Source organism: Xenopus laevis, chromosome 6L (genome assembly GCF_017654675.1).
Source record: "Xenopus laevis strain J_2021 chromosome 6L, Xenopus_laevis_v10.1, whole genome shotgun sequence".
Lineage (NCBI taxonomy): Eukaryota > Metazoa > Chordata > Amphibia > Anura > Pipidae > Xenopus > Xenopus laevis.
The window spans coordinates 50,622,507-50,644,465 of record NC_054381.1 but is presented as its reverse complement, the minus strand read 5'-3'; the positions used below and the strand labels follow the sequence as shown (position 1 = coordinate 50,644,465).

General features: G+C 35.9%; 1 protein-coding gene across 3 annotated transcripts in view; it reads right to left on the bottom strand.

Moving 5' to 3' along the window:
• Positions 1-16,495, bottom strand: part of rbms3.L (RNA binding motif single stranded interacting protein 3 L homeolog) — a 343,617-nt gene extending 327,122 nt beyond the window's left edge. For all 3 annotated transcript variants that reach the window (XM_018267467.2, XM_018267469.2, XM_018267468.2), the window contains exon 1: positions 15,960-16,495. In XM_018267467.2, coding sequence (XP_018122956.1) covers positions 15,960-16,034 — 75 coding nt within the window. In that variant the 5' untranslated portion in view covers positions 16,035-16,495. The remainder of the gene's footprint in view (positions 1-15,959) is intronic.
• Between the last annotated feature and the right edge of the window lie 5,464 nt (positions 16,496-21,959).

Below are 21,959 nucleotides of genomic sequence, written 5' to 3'. Positions count from 1 at the left end.
AAGAAAAATGTACTAGTGTTACTTTAGTACTGGTTTTATTCTAATCCTTCTTGAATCCAAAATTAGCAGGCTGAACATTTAATGTACACTTAATTAGTAATGCTAATTGGTCCAGAATTGCCATTATTAAGGAAGGAAGCAGGTATTATATAGCAATCCCTGAGCTCACTTGAATTCCAATGAAATCCTGGATTGTTTTAATTTAACATGGATTTCAATTATCTAGACTTACACGGTTTTACATTATTAAATGGGTCAAAAAATGGCAGAGCTGTGTGTAAACTTAATGAACCAACAAGAAGACGAGCAAACAAAGAAAATAATGTTCATATAATATGCTGTATTTACATTCACATTGCTTTATCAGTAGTGATGAGTGAATTTCTGGATTCAGGGCGAAATTCCGAATTTTGAGAAAACGTTGCCAAAAGAAAAATTTGCGGTGACAAAGCCCTTGACTCGTCAAAAATGTTGGAGAGACAAAAAAAGTTGCCAAAAGAAAAAACGGGCATTGGCTTTAATGCATTTGGACAAAAAATTAATGAGACATAAAAAGTTGCCACAAGAAAAAAACGGCCATTGACTTTAATGCATTTGGAGGGAGAAAAATTGTTGTGTGTAAAAAATGTTGACGCCCATTGACTTTCAATGCGTTTCACAAATTTTTTTTAATTTCACAAATTTTTTGGTTAACCGAAGTGGGACCGATTCGCTCATCATTATTTATCAGCCATTCTCTTCTGATGGTATTTAATTGGATTGATCATCTGAGGGTTATTAAGGGAGGAGATAGGGTTCCATCTAAGCCAACTTGTTCTTCAAATAGATGAATCAACCTGGAATACTGTTTGCTGAGTGCATCTCCATTGTCTTCTTTCATTCTTCTAGTCATCTTCTGTGCCAATTCTAGGAGAGCACATGCACAGTACAGAAATTCTGGAATACTGGATCAGTATTTTGGGCTGGCGTGTTGTTTTGAAAAATGAGTGTATAGAGTATGAGCCCAGGACAGCAGCTAAGAGACTAGAATCACTTAGGATGCATAACAGTTAACACCCCTCTGTTATTTACTTTTCTTTAAAAAAATGAATAACTAGACCAATTCAAAGAAACCTCTAGTCTATATTTTTCAGTGCAAATATGCCAAGAAATAAATGTATATTATATAGACACAATCATCAAATTTTTACCCATTTAAAGAGAAGTGGATAGAAATAAATCCTTCACTGTAAATAAGCCATTGTTTTCTCAGTGCAGGCAATACAAATGTGATCTGTTTAATTAGGAGCATTTAAACTGAAATATGCTGTATACTTGCCAATGCTATGCTAGTTGAACTTTCAATAAAATAAAATTGACACCAAAATACATCACACCAGCCAACCATTTTGCAAAGCAATTTGTTGCACTGACAAAGTCCACATTTTGAGAGTAATATTCCCTATTCTTATGATCTTACTGACCAGCCAGTTTTTTGCTTGTCTATGGAAATCTGACCTTGTGTATCAAAGGCACATAACTGAAGTCCTATCATGTATTTAGTACTGATTTGTCTATAGCCAGGGCTGTCAATGGTTGGGGAGGAGGGAGTTCAGTGACCCCCAATTAATTGACTTTTAGCACATTAATTAATGGAATTTGAACTTCTCATTATAAAGTAACATCAACTGTTTATATAGGGATCTATTTACTGAATTATATCGCCTACATGAACTTTTCAGCAGTGGAATGACTACTTATTGGATCCTACTGCAAGGTGACTGTGCCCCTAAACATTGCCCTTGAACATACTGTATATTGTAGCTCCTAATCAGTCAAAGCCCCATGGGACCCCTATAGTTCTCTAAGTTTCAAGGTCTGTTTCCTTCATAAAGTTGCCACGCAAACATTTTGTCCAAGCGAAACCTACCTCACTACAAGTACTATGTGCTTATTCTTATGGGAAGGGCAAATAACTTATACAGGGCCCTAACGTTTCTGATAGTGGCCTTGTCCATAGCAATTGTACTGAGTAATCTTGAAAACATTTATCTGGGTGGCTTATTTGGTTCAACTGAGAAGGGTACAGTAATTTTCCCTTTTTATGGTTGTTTTACTAATTAAATGGCCTGTCACTTCCTCTAACTGTGCTGGATTATTATGCTGTGACCAAGCCATCTGTTCCTGAGTTCCTAGTTTCTGAATCCTGAAGTCCTTGTCTCCTAGAATACTGTGAGTCAATTCCTGTCCTAACTTGTTGCCTCATATTCTGACTCCCCTGTGTGGACCCTTGGGGGCATATTTACTGAAGGGGAAGTGAATAACTCTGGTGACGATTCGCCAGAGTTACCGCTTTCAGGTACTTTGCCAATTTACTAACGGGCGCAGGTGTAACTTCACTAGCGAAAGAGACAGACGCTAGGGGTCATTCGCACTCTATCGCCAAGCGAATTTTCACTCTTGCAAATGGAGGTTACTCCACAAATTCACTTAGATACGGATTTTACTGAACGTCACCTCTTTCGACAGACTTGCCTTCACCAGCTTAGACCAGACGAAGTGCACTGGAGTGCATGTATCTTTCTCAGTCTTCTGTTACTTACAGGGTAACCCGGGTTCCCCAATACATTTCTAACATATGGATACAGTGTATATACAGTCTATACACTGGGCTCATGTGAAGGGCATTATAACAACTCTATTTTCTTTATTAAGGTTCCCTGGACTTGTATAATGTAATGTATTTGCTGCAACATATACGTCCATTCAACTTTATAATTTCCAGCCATATGCACATTAGCCTGAGCGAAGACTTCTAACAAAGTTGCGCTACCGCATCTTCGCTTTCATTGATGAAGTAACGATATCGAAAATTCGGCAGCGTTCGGCGCCCTGGACACAACTTGGACTTTAGTAAATTAGTGTTGTCTGACTGAATTTTCTCCTGGCGAAGTATTTAGATGGCTGCGAAGCTGTCGCTGGCGAATTTTTAGCTTAGTAAATTTACCCCTTGGCCTGCTATTTCGACTTTGTTTGTTTGCGCCTATCATGATCTGGTGCCTGTTTTGGGTTGTTTGCTGCCTTCCCAGATCATTGCCTGTGTTACAGATTTGCTTCCTGCCATTCTTGTACAATACATCAGTTGTTTTTCTTTATTAAATCTTGTTCAGTTCCATATTGTCTTCAGTTGTCTTCAGTTTTCAAGTCACTGAACATATATTGTAGCTCCTGACAGCTCCTAGAAGTTAATTCAGCATGTAACCCTGAAATTATGTGCAAATAGTTTTTTTGAGGAAAGGTTTATGTTCCATTTAATCCTTTGCCATTATTATTTCATCTATGGTATGCCTCTTCACTTTGAAGCTGAACAAATTTCATTATCAAAACTGATTTACAGCAAAATATCCTTATAATTAAAGGGCGAAACATGATTAATCAGTTCCTTTTCATTAAAAGGAGTGTGTTTTATGTTGATTCACCCTTCTGTAGATAAACATAATCATTTGGATAAGGATATTACACTTTCACAGTCAAAACTGGGTTGCTCCCCTCTCTTAGCTATACTGTAATATTAACATGTGAAACCTCATGTAGGAAAGATATCTAATTGCAATAAATGTAATGATGATAAATCAGTTTGTTAACAAAGGTTTCATGAAATTGCAAGGCAGTGTATGCAGCCAACCAGTTTCTTGCTTGGGTTCTTCATTCAGCAATTTCAGTAATTCAGTGAGAGATTCTGTGCATTGCTGTCACATAGAGACTGGAGTTTATTGCAATCCTGTGTTATTAAAAAGACAGGGTGGCTGAAGAAATGAACCATTGACTCAGTCCTCCTAATTCTGCTGTGGAAAATGAGGATGCACATCCTGCTATTTGCATACTAAGAGCTTTCCTCTTCTAAACACCATCTATACAAGCCAAGAGAAATTGCATTGCTTTTTCCCCAGCCAATTAGATATGTATCAGATCAGGAATCGTACATAATGCAACAAGACTTCAAAGATATGCTAAGATTTTTATCTGTGACAGAGTCTCTCTTCAAAAGAAAATGATTCTGGGTCATTAGCGTTATCATTCTCTCCATAACTCTGTTTATTACAATAATTATACATACGTAAGTAGTTCTATAGACACACACAGAAGGATAGTTTCTTTTCAAAACAGTGAATAATTGTACAGGTATAGGATCTGTTATCCGGAAACCCTTCATACAGAAATCTCCCATAGACTTAATTGTAATTAAATAGTTTAGAATTCTAAAAATATTTTCTTTTTCTCTGTAATAACAAAACAGTACCTTGTACTCGACTCTAACTAAGATATAAATAATCCTTATTGGCGGGACAACAAGTTTATTGGGTTTATTTAATGTTTAAATTATTTTTAGCAGACTTAAGACATGAAGTTCCAAATTACAGAACTACCCCAAGCATTCTGGATATCAGGTCCCATACCCAAGGTCGGACTGGGCCGGTGGGACACCGAGAAAAAACCTGGTGGGTCCCGGCTTTAGTGGCCCAGATTCGCACCCTGGTTTTCTTCCTGCCGCGACCAGTCAGCAGTGCGAGTGCACGGCCCCCCAGTCCGACCCTGCCCATACCTGTACCTATTATTATTACTGGGAAAATAATATTGTCATTTTAAATGACAGGTTCCCTTCAAATCACTTTTCATAAGATGTAACAAATGGTGTTATAACACAGTTTGCAGTTTTAATTTTTTTGTAGTTTTTAAATTAAACACATTCTTCATCTCACCTGTTCAAATTGTAAACAGTGAACATGAACAGTAAATTAGTTGCAAGGTCTTGATTTTTCCAGAAACTAGACAAGGGATATGAAGTTACATCGGAGGGTTTATAGGAAAGGGCCTCAAAAGTAAAGCAAGTAATAAAAAATATATCTTTAAAATAAATTATCTTTTTGATTGCTAGGGGCTGTGACCCCAGCATCCAGATAGCATTTTCAACTGAAAGATGGAGAGATGGGGAACAGGAAGAGCAAATAATTCAAAAACCATAAAATGGAAAAAATGAAGACTGACTGAATATTTGCTGTGTATAAGTCAATCTATAAATTTATAGGTGCATTTTTATGAATAAAATGCTGCTAGTGACAGATGGATACCACTTAGTAAAATGCATGTGTGTTTTTCTGCTGATTAAAACATGACACACTGGGGCAGATTTATTAAAGGGTGAAGTGACTGACGTTAGCAAAAATTCAACAGCGTGGCGTAATTTTGTTACTTCGCGCAGGCGTAACTTCAGACGTTACTACGAAAATTCACTAAGATGCGGATTTTACTGAATGTTACCTCTTGCGCCAGACTTGTCTTCGTCATCTCAGACCAGGCGAAGGACTTCCTCAAAAAATTGTTGAAAATGTTTCTGTCCCCAAAAAACATTGACGACTTTTCATTTTTCAGGGTGATAGGCTGCAAAAGATCGTAAATATTTTCTGGGGTACCCGGCTTTCCCCCTACATTTCCTAACATGTGGCACATAAACTATACACTGGGCTCATGTGTAGGGCAATATAACAACACTATTTTATTTTATTAAGGTTTCCCTGGCTTGTGTAGTGTAATGTATTTGCTGCAACATATACGTCCATTGTACTTTAACTTTCCGCCATATGCAAATGAGGCAATGCCTGCACTACTTCGCCAGTGCTCGGCGCCCTTGACGCAATTTTGGATTATAGTGAATTAGCGTTGTCCTGGCGAATCTACGCCTGGCGAAGTGTTGCGATGTGAGCGAAGCCGTCACTGGGAATTTTCGGAGGTTAGTGAATTTGCCCCACTGTGTGCCATGTACCTAACAATGTTGTAGCCTTGCTTCAAAATAAGACAAGAGTGATTAGCTGTGTAATGTCACACAAAGCAGTTGTACTAAAAACTATAAAGAGATCAAATGATTACCTGTCTTAAACAACAAACCTCTGTTTGGAATTTTCATATTTTTAAAATTGAATGAATGCAATTCAAGACAAAATGCAAGAGAACAGTTGTTTGTTCTTGCAAAATAAAGTTATCCTTACACATGAGTTTATGGGGCAGATTTAACTAAAGGGCAAAGTGGCCGTCGCTAGCAAAAATTCTCCAGAAATCCCATCTGCAGGGACATCACCAGATTTGCCAATTTACTAACAGGCATATAGAACAATTCACTAGCATTAGAGTACATCACTAACAAAGTTTCACGCCCCTTTCGCCAGGAGAATTTTCACTCAAGAACGATCTTTACTCCACAAATTTACTCGTATAAGAAGAATAGAAGTATAGAAAATTTCCTTTGCCACCTTAGACCTGGTGAACTGATAAGATGAGGCTACATCCTACTCAATCTTATGTCAGTGACATCATATCCTGTATGCTGAAAAGTCATAAAAAATATTTTTACCATTTGAGGGACATGCCACTTTTGTTTTAGGGTGGGCTCATAGCTAGGGCATAAGAGGATTTCTTTTGTCTTAGACATCTTCAATAATGGCCACTTCAAGCATTTGCACCAACATCACTTATAAAGACAAATATAAGACCTATATGAACCCGCAAGTTGACCTAAGCGCAAGTATACTAACGAAGTTTCGCTAGGCAGAAACTAACGTTAGCAAAAGTTCGCTATGAAATGCTTGCGCTGATAAATTAACGCCAGCAAAACTTCGCCAGCGTTCAGCATTTTAGTGAATTAGCATAGCAGTGGCGAAAATGAGCCTGGCGAAGTGACAGTGAGTGCGGTGAAGCCCTCACAGATGAAAATTTGCCCCAATGTTCCTAATTACATCATCCATAAATAATTAGGACATGGCAGATATTGACCTGTTAAATCATGCCTTTGTTCTTCTATGATGTAGAATATATACCAACCCAGTCCTCTTCCCAATTCACATATGAGTAACAGATTCCTTATGTAGCTACTTGGATATGACCACACTTTACTACATTCCTCACCCTACGGTTGCCTTGTTTTCTGAATAATCTGTACTATTTGTAGTAAATGTAAATAATCTGAAAAATACTCTACCACTCAGAAATAGAATGTTCAATGGTTCTTCCATTGATCTTGAATGAATAGAAAATTCAGATGATATACTATAATTATGGTCCTGCGTCAAAAAAGGGTGTAAGCTAGAACTGGATTTATGCTACTTTTTCAGACTATAGAAATGGAATGCTAGGGTCCTGATATCTGGATTAGTGTATATATAATTGTTTAAGTAATTTTCACTAATAAGAAATAAGGGGTTGTTACATGCACCTCCATTGAAAGCTGCATTTTTATATACAGGTGTGGGATCTGTTATCCTGAATGCTCAGGACCTGGGGTTTTCCCGATAATGGGTCAGATTCAATTCAGTAAGAAAAGGGGTTTATCATGTGAAAACTCATGAATGGGATTCAATTCAATCCAGAAAAACATATCTCACGTTTTAATCACACGAAAACTTTATTGAAGTCTATGGGAAAAAACTGGAACTGAATTTGGACAAAAGTTTTTCGCCTGGAATTGAATATCATCCATGAGTTTTCATCTAATAAACAATGAGATAACTTTTTCTCACTGAACAGAATCTGGGCCATTGTGTCTTTTCGTGATTTGGATCTAAAAAATCATGTTAACATTAAATAAAGCCAATAGGCATATTCAAAATTTTGTTTCTGAGGCTGTGTTATTGTGCATCATGACTAATCTGCCCGTATAATTAGGAAGAGACTTTACATAGTCCAATGTATAATTAAGTGCATCAGTGCAGCATACAAGGAGCAATTACATTCATTTATCAAACTTATGCAGTAACATTGACTTAAATTTGCCCCAGCTCAGTAACTCATAACCAGCAATAAGACACCTCTTTTCTTCATTCAAATTAGAACAAAGCTATTTGTTATTGGGTGAACAGGGGAACATCCTGCTCTTGTTACTACTGTATTTTTTAGTCTAAGGCCAAATGGCCCTCTGGCTCTACAAGAGAATCCTTTTCAGAGTGACCCTTGTTATAATCAGTATGAATACCCATGATTTGAAGACCAATACCAAATGCTTCAGGTTGTAAGACTTTACTCCAAAGCTGCATATTAAATAATAAGGATTGGTTTAAGCTTATATTGTTTGTTTCTTTCAATGATATGTTTTGTTGATACTGAATGGGAATATAATGGCATAATAATATTGATTTATAAGCATAAAATTACTCTTGTACATTCTGTAAAGTGGTTAGGAATTTTAAACACAGCATTTTGAACAGTAAATGTGTCCTTACTAGAATTAAATTATTTTTTTTCTTTGCCTACAGCAGTAAGATACAGTATAACTTGCCTAAGGTGAAAAAAAGCTAATGCAGGAATCTAATGAGACCTTTCTCCTTCACAGTCACTGTTGAAACCACCCAAGCCTCAAACAGGTGGATATTCTAAAGGTCAGATTGGCATCATTGTTTGCCATTACCGTAGTTTGTATATATTTCCCCATGTACCATGCAGTAGATTTAATAATAATTTAACACAGAGTATTGACATTTAAGCCTTCCAGTAATGAATGTATCAAGGGTAGATGTATGATTATGTATTCGAATAAGTCTCACAAGAAATGATTAAAGGTGCTATATTTCATTTCTCTTTATATAATTACTTTGGTTAACCCCAATTTACCCTCATTCACATTAAGTGGTGGAAGAGAGAATTCACAACTGTAAGTGCCCATCTACCAAATAAATATGAAAAGAGAGCAAAGTAATCCTGACAGCTGAGTAGAATCAAAGACTCAAATCTACTGTATTTTTTTATCTGATTCTTTACTTTCTTCCATATTCACCAGAGCTAATCTAGAAAACTCTTGCCTTCACTAACAGATCTGTGGTTTTTGAACAGTACTGAATAGTCAGTACATGGAAGGAAAAAATGCTTTCAGCACTAGGGATTAGACAATGTTAATATAATATATATATATATATATATATATATATATATATATATATATATATATATATATATATATATTTTTTTTTTTTTTTTTTTGTTTTTTTAATGGCTGCAATTATCTGATGTTTTCCATTTTAAGGACAGTAGACATTTGTCATGCAGAATGCATTCCTGGAAATAACATAGTGTAATTATGACATCCCCCAGTGTTGTATTATCCTTTCCATTTATCTAGTGTCAGATTGGGGTGTCCAAGGCCCATCAGGGCTGTCACCTCAGGACCCCCATGTCTCTTTTTGCTCCATTAGATTTTCACAAATCTAGGAACAGGAATTCTATGTCCAGCATCAACGAGCTTTTGACTAGTTACGCAGTTTCCTATAAAATATTGGATATGGATCCAGGTGTTAAATTTTGCATTGGATATTTTTAATTTTCATTGAAACAGTACAAGTCATCATGAAAATGCAAATGTGTTGGAACACAGCTAGCACATCCAAAACAACCCCCCTTATCAATAAAAAGTAGCCCTTTTTCCAGTACACACTTTAAAGTATGTTTCAGCTGTGAAGTTTTTGTTTTTCTAAAATCACCAAGGACTAATTTCTCCATGCTACGGTTTTCTATAACACTTCAGTCCTTGTTGTTATTATATACATCAGTGCATTTTTTAATTTCTTCAGGGAGAGTACAAATTTTTTTTTAGTAATCACAGAGCACAATTGACCCCTTACTGTAACATTTTACGCATCAAATGCATTATGTAAAAAAATAATACAAATTACATAGTGACATAGGATGAACAAAAACACACATCCATCAAGTTCAGCCTTTTAAGACTGTATATAACCTGCCTAACTGCTAGTTGATCCAGAGGAAGGCAAAAAAATCCATTTGAAGCCTCTCCAATTTGCATCAGAGGGGGAAAAAATTCCTTCCTGACTCCAAAATGGCAATCAGACCAGTCCCTGGATCAACTTGTCCCTGGATCAACTTGTACTCTTCTATACACTGTATTGCTAAAAAGCCATCCAACCTCTTCTTAAAGTAGTTTAATGTATCAGCCTGTAAGACTGATTCAGGGAGGGAATTACACAAAGAAACAAACTGTTGCTAATGAGAAAAGCCCAGAGTTGCGGATCCATTACACCCATAGAGTAACATTTTGGATATTTCCTGAATACAAGCGCAAATAATTTCTCCACGAGATCCCACGCATATAAAGTAACCAAGAAAAGGGAACAACCTCAGCTCAGAGCATCTTTCTCGTAAGCAGCCATTTGCCAGGGAACAGCTCTATCACATGAGATCTCTCATACATATGCTTTTAATATTACACAACTTAATTACAAACAGCTGTGTCTTAGACACTCTTACCAAACCTAAAGTTTAGCAAAGCTTTGGAATCAAGTTCTGGAGAAATATCAACCATTTCTACTTGTATAAATGTCCTCCATTAAAGGCATTTTCAAAACAACACTTAAGGAGGAATTCTGAACTTTAGAGAGAAAAAAAAATGAGTTTGACTTCCTGGAAGCTTCAGAACTGGCATGTTCGTGACTGAATGAGCTGTTCTTGCCAAACGTACTCATAAAGAAGAAAAGTGCTGTGTGAAATCATATCTGCGCAAAGCCAACTGTGTCCAGGCCATTTCTAGCATGACCTGAAATGAACCTGTACATTTCCTTTACTCACTCTCATCTCCCTTAAATACATATATAGCTAAATGTAGGCTGCCTGGATCATTTATTATGCTGAATCAGGTATTTTTGTTTCTTCTATAAATCTGTCAGTATGATATTTATCACTATCAGTGTTTCACACACAAATATATGTAAGTATAATTCCTAGGTTTCAACCGAGGATAAAATAAAAAGGTATCAAATGCAAAGGTAAAGGCCTATTAAACAACATATATTTTTCTTCTGCAGTAATGTCATAATACAAGGAAAGATCAAGCAAAGCCAAACAACAAAAAGTTATCAAAAAAATTATCACAACTGGCCATATTGGTTTATCACATGACTTATTTCAATATTTTAAAGTAATAATCCAACATGATACTCATTTGGCAAAAAAAAAACGAAATGTTCTTTTCCAGTGAAGTAATTTGCAAATGGAATCCCTGAAGGCATAATTTATTATGCACATGCTTTTATGAATAAAGGCATTATTAGGTTTCTTCTTCCTACATTAAGAAGTACATTAAAAGCTGCATACAAATCACTGCATATCTTACAACTTTCCAGTTAGGATATTGTAATCTAATATGTCCAAAACAACGGAACTATGGAATGTAGCATGAATTGCTTTCCCATGATCAGCAATAAAGAGCACATGCTAGATGATAAATAAGTATAGTATCTATTATCTAAAAGGGTTTTCTGACTGAGGAGCCATTCTTGAATATGGAACATAGGGTCAGATTCAGATCAATTAGAAAATATAATTTTAATTACATGTGACTCTATGGGACAACCTGGAGTTAAATAAGGACATTTTCTCATCTAAACTGAATCTGGTCCATAATGTCTTAAGTCTTCAAAAACATTTCAACATCCACAGGACTGTTTAACCTTCAGCAAGGATTTATACTCGCTTCATTAGGAAGCTAGAACAAAATACTGTCATATCAGCAAATCAGTCAAAACGTGACTTTCTGTATAATGGGTTTCCAGGTACAGGTATATATATATCTGTTATCCTGAAACTCATTATCCAGAAAGCTCTGAATTATAGAAGGACCATCTCACATAGACAACATTGTATCCAAATTATCCAAATGTTATATAATGATTCCCTTTTTCTCTGTAATAATAAAACAGTAGCTTGTACTTGATCCAAACTAAGATATAATTAATCCTTATCGGAAGCAAAAACAGCCTATTGGGTTTATTTAATGTTTACATGATTTTCTAGTAGAATAAAGGGATGAAGATCCAAATTACAGAAACATCTGTTTTCCAGAAAATCCCAGGTCCCGAGCAATCTGCATAACAAGTCCCCTACTCGTAATATTGCATATACTACATCTTTCTGTATATTTTGTGAAAAGTAAGTATTGTATAGATATTTAACCATTAATCTGTTAAAAAAGAGGAATAACATAGACATTACAGGCAGATTTATCAAGGGTCGAATTCAAGTTCATGGGAGTTTTGAAAAACTCCTATAAACTCCCATGAACTTGAAATTCAACTAAAATTCGACCAGCTGTAATTTATTATGAAAATCACATTTTTCAAACTCAGGTGAATGGGATTGACTCAAATCGAAAACAACTTGATTTGGAGGCTGCAAACAACTCCAAATTGATCCCAGGACATCCCCCATAGGATAAAACAGCAATTCGGCAGGTTTAAGGTAGCGAATAGTTGAATTCAAATACTTAAAGGGCCAGTACATGATACATTTTCAAAAAAACTCAAATCAAATTCTAACTATTCCCTAGTCGAATTTCACTAAAATAAACTCGAAAATTTAAATTTAAAATTCAAAATCCATATTTGAAAATTTGAATTCTCACTTGATAAATCTGCCCCTAAATAGAGGAAATGGGAAATCTTTCTTCCCCCCCCCTCCCCACACACCGTCTACCTCAATAAAGGAAATGAAATGACGCTATAAAAAATATTAGCATGATTTCCTGCATGTTTTCAATGTGTTCTTCAATCGTGAATAAACTGCACTTATTTATTTAATCAGTAACCAATGGCTGGGTTTCTAGCATGAAATAGGATGAAATAATGATAATTACAATTTGATCATAAATAAAGGGCACGTTAATGATGACATGAAAACAAATATATTCCAAGACATGATTGCTGCCAGACTATGATTCTGTGTTGTCTATGTTGTCACATGTTGGCGCATGCCAAGCTACAGATGGCTTTGCATGGTGGCCTGAATTCAGTGAGTGGTTGATAAATGACTCCTTACACCTGACAATTGCTTCACACCAGACATCAAACACAGTTTTTACACCACCAGAGGAACAAGCTATGTCAGCCTCCTTGAATATTGATATTCATTCCATCAGGACTTCTGTATGTCCAGATGGCCGAATGTGGAAAATGCAGTAAACCAAATAAGCAGGGATAGGACTGGAACATTTGCACTCGGTCAGCACAAGAAGGGAGGGGGGGCATGGATAGATCTGCAGCTACAAACTGAAAGGCTTCTAAAGACTTATTGATACGTCAGAATCCTTGATTTAATTGCACTGTTTAGTTAGCCTTTAAGAATTTGTGTGTGAATACTTTGGGTCTGGAAACAATATCTGTGCAAATATAGGGTTAATAAGAAACTAACGTTTTAGATATTGTTGCCATTTGCTGCCAACATCAAGATTCAAAAAAGCAAATTACCCAATGAAATCAATGCAAACTGCAAAATATGTTCCAATTGTATGCACAGTTACTAGCTAGACAGTGTTATTCAATGCAATTACTTAACTTAATTGTACTGGCAGATATGTTTCTTTAACAGCAAAATAGAATCTTTTTTTTTGAAACGGAAAATCGCCTTTATAGACTTGTTCTTATAATTTTAAATTGTTACCATTAGTATCGTTTTTTTTTTAATATTATTCTCTAAATGTACCTGTTATACATGTCATTACTCTATACTGAAGTATTTCAGAATATTGCATGAAACACAATTTGACTTAATTTTGACAGATTTCAGCATTTGTTCTTTTAAAAAGTAAAACATAAATGAGGATGAAAAGTCCTGAAGTTGTTGCAGAGATGAGGGGCTTTCGGAGGCTCTCACAGCAGGAGGGATTTCCATGCAAGTGGAGTCGCTCACAGGAAGACAGAAAAAGCTTGTGATTATTGGAACATCCATGAAATATCTCCTAAAACATTTTTTTGTTTATCAAATTGTGCAATTTTCAGCATCTGCTCCTTCCTGTAGCTAATGTAATAATGGTTGAATATATAATGAGTTCCCTTCCTAAACAATTGTGAAGGTGCAATTAGGTCTTCAATCTTGCTACAGTTTTCTCTGGGTATGAAGGCCCGTTCACCGATTCTAGAAATTCTGATATGATCTGAGCATGTACAGTAATTGTTAGGGATTGTTTTTTAGTGTTACGGTAGGACATAAGGTCACCATGGAAACAAGAATGGAATATAATATTGCATAGCCTTTAATGGCAATCATTAATAATTCAGACTAGTAGACTACAATCTATCCTTTTAAAGATCTAGCCTCATGGTGAGAAGGTAGCAGTCGACTAATGCTTTTCAGTTAACTCGAAGGACATGCGTTTAGTGAATTGCTAATATTGTATGCACAGAGAAGTTTATATATATATATATATATATATATATATATATATATATAATATATATATATATATATATATATATATATATATATATATATATATATATATATATATATATATATATATATATATATATATATATTATATTTTCGTAACTTTGCCAACCTGAAAAGTTCAGGTGCCAGTTTTTAGGCTTCACATTTTAGGCTTTAGATGGAGAATGAACACATTCAGGTATATGTATTTACTTTCAGTGCTGAAAGCATTTAGTTGATGACATGGATATTTATATTATAAACTAGCTTGTCTGCCTGGATGTAGGTTTCATGATCACCATGATCAGTTAGATTACAGGATAGCAGCCACAGCCACTGATTCCAAATGCCTCAGAAGCTGAGGACATGCTTTAAAGTAACAAGATCCACATGCTGCTTGTCTTTAGAAGCTCATGGAATTCGAGAGACACAATTACAAAACATACTCAGAACCAAAACATTTGTTCATCTTTCCATATAGATATATGTTGCTCTTTTTTAACATTGAGAAATCAGGGACCAGCATTAAAACATGACATTATGCTTTGTATCATGTATATTTTTAAATATACAGAGCCAGTGGTAAAAAATGTCAGTACTGATCTTTATCATTGGGACATGGTCTTAATCAGTATAATGTCATTAAAGGAAACACGTTTTTCCTTGAGTTACGGATGGTTCAGGGACCTATACACATGCATGCAATTATTGGAAAATGACTCCTTAATCCAGGTGTAGTTTTACATACAGTATGTACATGTGCATTCATATTCTTTATTTGGTAGATTAACTTAAACATGGGATACTGCACAGTGTCTGTATGTTTTTTTTAACTTGTTATAATTTTAGCATTGACCTTGAAAGGGAATTCAAAGAATTGGATAAGGAACTCCAGATACCAAAGTTGTATTCTTTGACAGATTTGATAGATTAACCAGGTTATTTTAGTATCTGGGGAAAAATAAATAAAAAAAAATATTTTTGTCTAAATACCGTGAATTTGAGAGTTTGTTATAGGAATCTGCCCTAATATGACCTGTGGTCTGTGGATGTATGTGTGTGTGTAGGGGTGGGGTTGTGAGAGCAAAGTAACTCCATAGGCTAGTAGGAATTAACTTTTCTAAAGGATTATAAAGGACTATATTCGGCATCCACATGCTCCCTAGGCTTTGCATGTGAAGCGCAGAACTCTAATAAAATAAATGGGATTTTTTTTTTAAAAAAAAATTATTTTGCTTCATCGGTTTTGGAACTTTTTTCACAAAAAGTTCATCATCATGAACTGGGAGCATTACCCTGCTGCCCGGGAAATTCTTTCCAGCACTCACATTGTGCAGCTCTTACTAAGGAGACACAGAGACTTTATTTACATCACAGAGCACAGCTCATACCATCCTGCATCCCATCACAGGAGAACTGAGAACTGCTAAATGGCAGAACACTAACCTAACACTGAACAGGATCCAAGTAGCTGATAACAATGGATACAAAAAGTGCTGCGAATAAAATGAGACGGATTGGGCAAGGGACCTAAACCCATATTGTGTTTGACCTTCCTGCTTCACATGTTTTGCCTTTAACCCCTGCATGATATTGATATGACTTGAATGAAAAGCAGAAAAGGGAAGCTGTCATTCACAGCAGTCACCTATCCATCATTCAATGAGTGCCTAATGATATACTATGGGCACTGTCAGACACATTCTTGCCATACTGCTGCTTCATACCTTGGTTTGGAGATAATGGGGGTAGTAGTAAGTGTACTGAGGGTACATTGGTTGCTGTTCCAAACGTTTGCCCATGTAGCTGGAATCCTTATCTCTGATGCAGGAAACTCGTTGACAGGGTGTCGTGTCCCCGGCCCTTCTTCTTCTTCTGAAATCACAATTCCAGACAGCAATAATGACAGATGCGCTTTGGGGACTTCTTTGCCTTTTTTAACCAGTCGTTAATTCCAAAGCAAAAAGGGAAACATCTAGGCTTTAAAATAAGCAAAACTATGTAGAGAAATATTTCTTATCCGTCTCCCCGGCACAATCTCCTTCACAAGATACCAAAAAATTTTTTTTATTAAAAATCAGCTCGCTTGTAATAAAATCACAATCCAGATTCTGTGAGGCATTAAAAAGTCCTGTCCTGGGAATGAGGAGAGCTGTGATACTGGAACTCAGGAATCCTGCAGACCGGTTTTGCTTTCTTTCTTTCTTACTCTCAGTCTCCCTCAGTGTTCTCTCTCTCTCTCTCCGTCTCTCTCTCCTCCCCTTGCCCCCTTCAAAAATTAAATAAATTAAAAAAAGAAAAAAAGAAAGGAAGAAACAAACAAAAAAAATCTTCCAGCCTAGTTGCTGCTGTCTCCCTCACGGAGTGACATGGTGTTTAAGGCTTGTCTTGTCTTTCATTCAAACCCCCTCCTTCCAGCCTGTGGGTGGAACAACGGTGGAGCCTCTCCCTCGAGAGGCAGACGCAGTCCAGAAGGCTGCAGTATTTCCTCTAAGAAGAAACAGCCTGCCTCAGCTATGCTGAAATCAAAGTACACATTCCCTCTGCTGGCTAGCTGAAAACCTGTGCACTTTTTACATGACTGCTGTTTTAACATGCTTCTGTGACCGGAAAGAATTTCTGGAGATAAGATGTCCTGGGGATCATTCTGGGGCCTTCTTTCTATCAGAATATATGAAATTATAACACTAATAATGATACAATTTCAGAAATGGAAAGCAGCATTTCACTTACTCTTATAATCCTCCCTAAAACCAGAACTTATGTGTTACAGTGGTATCACAACTGGATTGTCGCCCATTACTCTGTGCTTCGTCGCTACCTGCAAAAGTTTCATTTATAGCTCATCCTTGTGATCTGAGACACAGATGTTTAGGTGGGCTCACTTACAGTGACATATGGGCAAACATGCTGAAAAAAATGCAGAGCTGTGGGTTAAAGCATGGTGCCGGGAAGGAAAATGTCACCTTCTGCCTGAAATAGCATGTGCTGCATCAAATTAGTGAATAAGCCCCAGTATATTTACATAGCCTTTGGAACATATATCTTTGATTAGCAAAGCCCTCTCTACACAACATTTTTACCTAAAATTTACAGTTCAGTTGATTTATATAGCGCTCACACATTTAGAACACATTTTTAGAAATGATACATCATTCACATGAGAACCTGCCCCAGTTGAGCTTACAGTCTAAGGTCCCTAAAACATTCCCACAGGCAGAAGCCAATTAACCTGCCTGCCATGAGTGTGAGAGAAATCTGGAGTATCCAGAGGAAACCCACACAGACATGGGGAGAACATGCAAAACTCTCACAAATCATGCCTAGGCTGAGATTGAACTCAGGAATACATCACTGCAAGGCAGCACTGCTACTTGCTGAGTCATTTTCTTTATTGATTAATGCATCTAAAGTTGTTTCCGTCATGTCATGAAGGACAAGTAAAGCCTACAATAAAATTAGCATTTACTGGTTAGCCTTAGGACATGGGGCTGGTATATACCACTTCCCTTTACCTGAGCCATCCACAGCACAGTTCATCCTCATCTATTACTGTATGTCACATTATGGAGGTTAATGCCAAAAAATTTAAAAATATGAGGTTTTTTACTATAAAATCCATTTTTTGTGGAAAAAAAACCCCAAGGAAGGAAAAATTTAAAATCTGAAAATATGGCATCTCAGACCTAAGATGTTGTATATCAATCAATGGGAGAGGTCCCTATCCTATTTGGAATGTTCTGTGGTCTTCCCTGGAATTGAAAAATTATGGATTTTCGGGAAAAATTGTATGATTCAGATTTTCGCTCGATATTTGCGTGTTTGTCCCCAATCTGATAAAATCTTGATTTTGATTGGTCAGAGTTTTTTTTATTAAAATAGTCAAATAAATTCGGATTTGATTAATAAGGCCAAAAATATCAAGTGTGCTGTCCCACACTGTGTTGTACATGTGGTGTAATGCATTTGCACTACACCAGACACTTTGAGGAAGACCGGCAGCCGCAGAAGAACCAGGAAAAAAAAAAGGGCTGACAATTCGTTTGTTTACATTTTTTATTGGGCTTATGCCAAATAATGGAAGACCCCTTATTTAGAAAAAAACTGAATCTAAGCATTTTAGATAATGGGTCCCATAGCTGTACTATGTCCTTTCCTTGTGTTATATTTTATATATGATATTGATAAATTCTGGGATTTATTGTGACATTTTAATGAACAAAATTCTGGGTTTGGTTTTTCAGACCAACTTTGCTTGTGCTCGAAACATACACAGACCAGCTTTCAAACTGTTGGCTCTGCATACGGACTTGCAACATAGAGAGAACCCAATCAGTGTGTAACCACAAACAGGTGGATTGTAGGTTGGCCTATGATTGAGTGTCCCAGTCCACGAAATGCACAAGGCCGCTATACGTCGTATGTTTGCTTAAAATATAGTTTGCTGTTTCTTTTACTTTGAGTACTAATCAGCTGTCTTATAATAGAGAAGTGCCTTCACAATTGTGCATCACAACATTGTCCATGTAGCTATCTTTTGATTCCTATCATTGGAATGTGTTGATAGCAAGATAGTAGGGATATTTATATGCAAAATGTACACTATACAGTATCATATGAAATTATTCATAATACAAATGCAGTGACCCTTCTTCCATCTTTATTGAAAGTCCAGAGTGTAAGCATTTCTCAGCAGGTGCTATAACTATATGGCATTCATTTCCTCTAAAGTATTAGTAGCACGCCAGTGTGTGTCTAGAGCAAGCTACAGTAAGTTATTTCAGAAGAATTCCTGCAGCCTGAAAGCACAAATTGCATTGATCTTAAGCTTAAAATATGCTTGGCCAGTCTGAAGTACACTACGTTGCTATTGGCATTGTGAGTGAACAGCAGAGAGCAAATTCTCTTATTCTATAATATCCTATTATTCTATAATCTCTTGACTCTACATAATCGTTTACTAAGACTCCTATTTATGGTAATTCAAGAAGAACATGTAGTTTGTTGTGCTTTTAAATCTAGTATGATAGCAGGGGTTAAGCCTTATTTAGTTCAAGGCAACACCAAACCTGTCCAATAATGCTCAAGTCAACCATAAGCTAACAGTAATTTCCTTTAATATTATCATCAATAAATAGGATGCTAATTGTATTGAGGAAAGTGCTGATTGCTTGACACCAATTGATCGCTAATGCATTACAACTGATCTTTTGTCTGCATATGTTTAAGTAAAACATGAATACTATTGGAAAACCAAACCTATGTTTCTGAGAACACTTGTTTAATTTCTACACTTATAAAAATGTTATAATGAGTTGCTAATAGACGACTGAATGCCAAAATATATTTTTATATCTGGTGCAGAATAATATACTAGGGACTAGGTTTGAGTGAAACTTTTTGATGTGTTTAGCCACGAAAAAAAACCCATATACTGTAATGTATAGTAAAAAAATATCTTGTGTCTTTGGAAAATGCTGCACAAAAAAATGTCCATTGACTTTGATGTGTTTGGCTGAATTGTTTTGCATTTTCGCACATTTTTGGCAAAGTAAAATGGGTCAGATTTACCCATCACTAATAGGTTCCTTAGAATATATTACATCAGCATATTCCTCCCAGACTACCTTTTTTACAGGATGTTGAAAGAAGGGGTGAAGACCCCCGATAATTACCCTCCAAGGCAATCTTTTACTCCAGATAACTAAGTTACGGGAAAGAGTGGGACACAATAAGACAACATCACAAGACAATCTGCATATGTGCTCATGGTTTAAGTCGGCATCATATTTCTGGTATAAAACTGTAGCATTGGGAAATCCTACACTATGCTATATGAGAAACATTTACCCCCCCCCCCCATATGTCTCCAATTCAAATGGGTATAAACTAATAATAAATGATAATATCATACTACATATATTCTTTACGTGTGTTTACTCTTTTTTGTAGTTACTTTGTTACCTAATTACTTCTTTATGGATTAACTTAATCATATAGTCAATTTAGGCTCTACTGCAACAGCGGTCTCCAGTGGACAAACGTTCATGGGACCAGGGCCGACCTGACAACGTATTGTAAGTATGATTTTCTATCACCTCTGTAAAACATTTTGGGAAATATTTCCACTTAATGAAAAAGTAGGATAAAGCATATACTCTACTGGTATGCACACAGCTTGAAATGGCATAATATAACACCCTCCAAGCCACTATTTAGATGTTTCAAATATTAACTAAATATTTTCTACAAGACAAATGGAATTCAATGGCCACTAAGAGCTTGCAGTCATTGATTTTGCTTTTTGCACAAGTCTATACAGGTATGGCATCATGGTATCATATGAAAACCCATTCTCCAGCAAGCTTGGATTTGCAGAGATACAATTTCCCATATTGTTCTACCTCCAATTCTTAATTTTTGAATCATGTGTACTTGATGGTAACTAAGCTTGCCTAAATGTTTTAATGTTTCAGTGTTTCTAGTAGCCCAAAAGGGTAGAATACGCCTTTGAATTTTAATTTTTTTAGGTTAGTCAGACGAATTGTATTGATACTAGCCAGGGTTTTAATGAGGATTATTGTCTGTTAGTGAAGGGTGTGAAAGCCATTACTATTGCAGAGCATGATATCTGTAGGGCACAGCAAAGGGTTAACATCAGGATACAGTAACTGCGGGGCCTGTTGGTATTTCCGGGCTTTTGTTGTGATGCTGCGCTGATCAGCTTACTGGAGTTTTGCATCCATCTTCAATGAGTCTTTGACTGTGGTGGAGATTGAAGAACTGTGACTGACATAAAGATACATCCAATTATATAGTTATTAAGACTGAACCATGTATTTTCATATTGTAAGCATAATGCAGCTGGTACTACATTTGATTTACTATATATTTAGTATGTATTAGTGCATTGCACTGTCATTGTCATTTAAGCACTATTACACATTTTTTTTGCAAGAGTATATTATTAATATTATTTATTATTATTATTAATAATAATAACATTTATTTATATAGCGCAAGCAAATTTCACAGTGCTGTAAAGTAAATGTGTTTATACAACTAAATCACATTAATTACATACATAGAACATATGGAGTTATAAACATAACAACCAATATGGTACAAAAGGTGAGGAAGGCACTGTGCAAAAGAGCTTACATTCTAAAGGGAAGGGAATAAGACACAAGATGTGGGAGTGGGCAAGATCAGAATGAAGTGAGTGAGAGATGTAGTACTGTATGTGGTATTGCATTTGGTAGTTAAGCAGAGTGAGGGTAGAGTTCTCTAAAGAAGTGCGTTTTAAGAGGTCTTCTGATCTTGTTAGGTTTTAATAAAAATACACTGTTTTGGAATGATCATAGTACATTTCACTACATGTTGTACTTGTATAACTTTGTATGTGACAAATAAAGGAATCTATATATATATATATATATATATATATATATATATATATATATATATATATATATATATATATATATATTTATTCTAAAAATCTCTAAAATCTGGAACACAATTTTTCAATATGGTACTGTACATGAAAGCTTTTTGGTCTGCACTTTTCTGGGGCTCACAAAATATCTACAGAAATTGTTTTTCCCTTAATAGTTGTGGTGTATTTGTGGCAGAATGATTTCTGGTGTAGTTTCTTTTCCTCTTTTACTTTCTCCATATTATCATTGCCTATGCATTATTTTCTGTCTGATAGATGCAGATATATA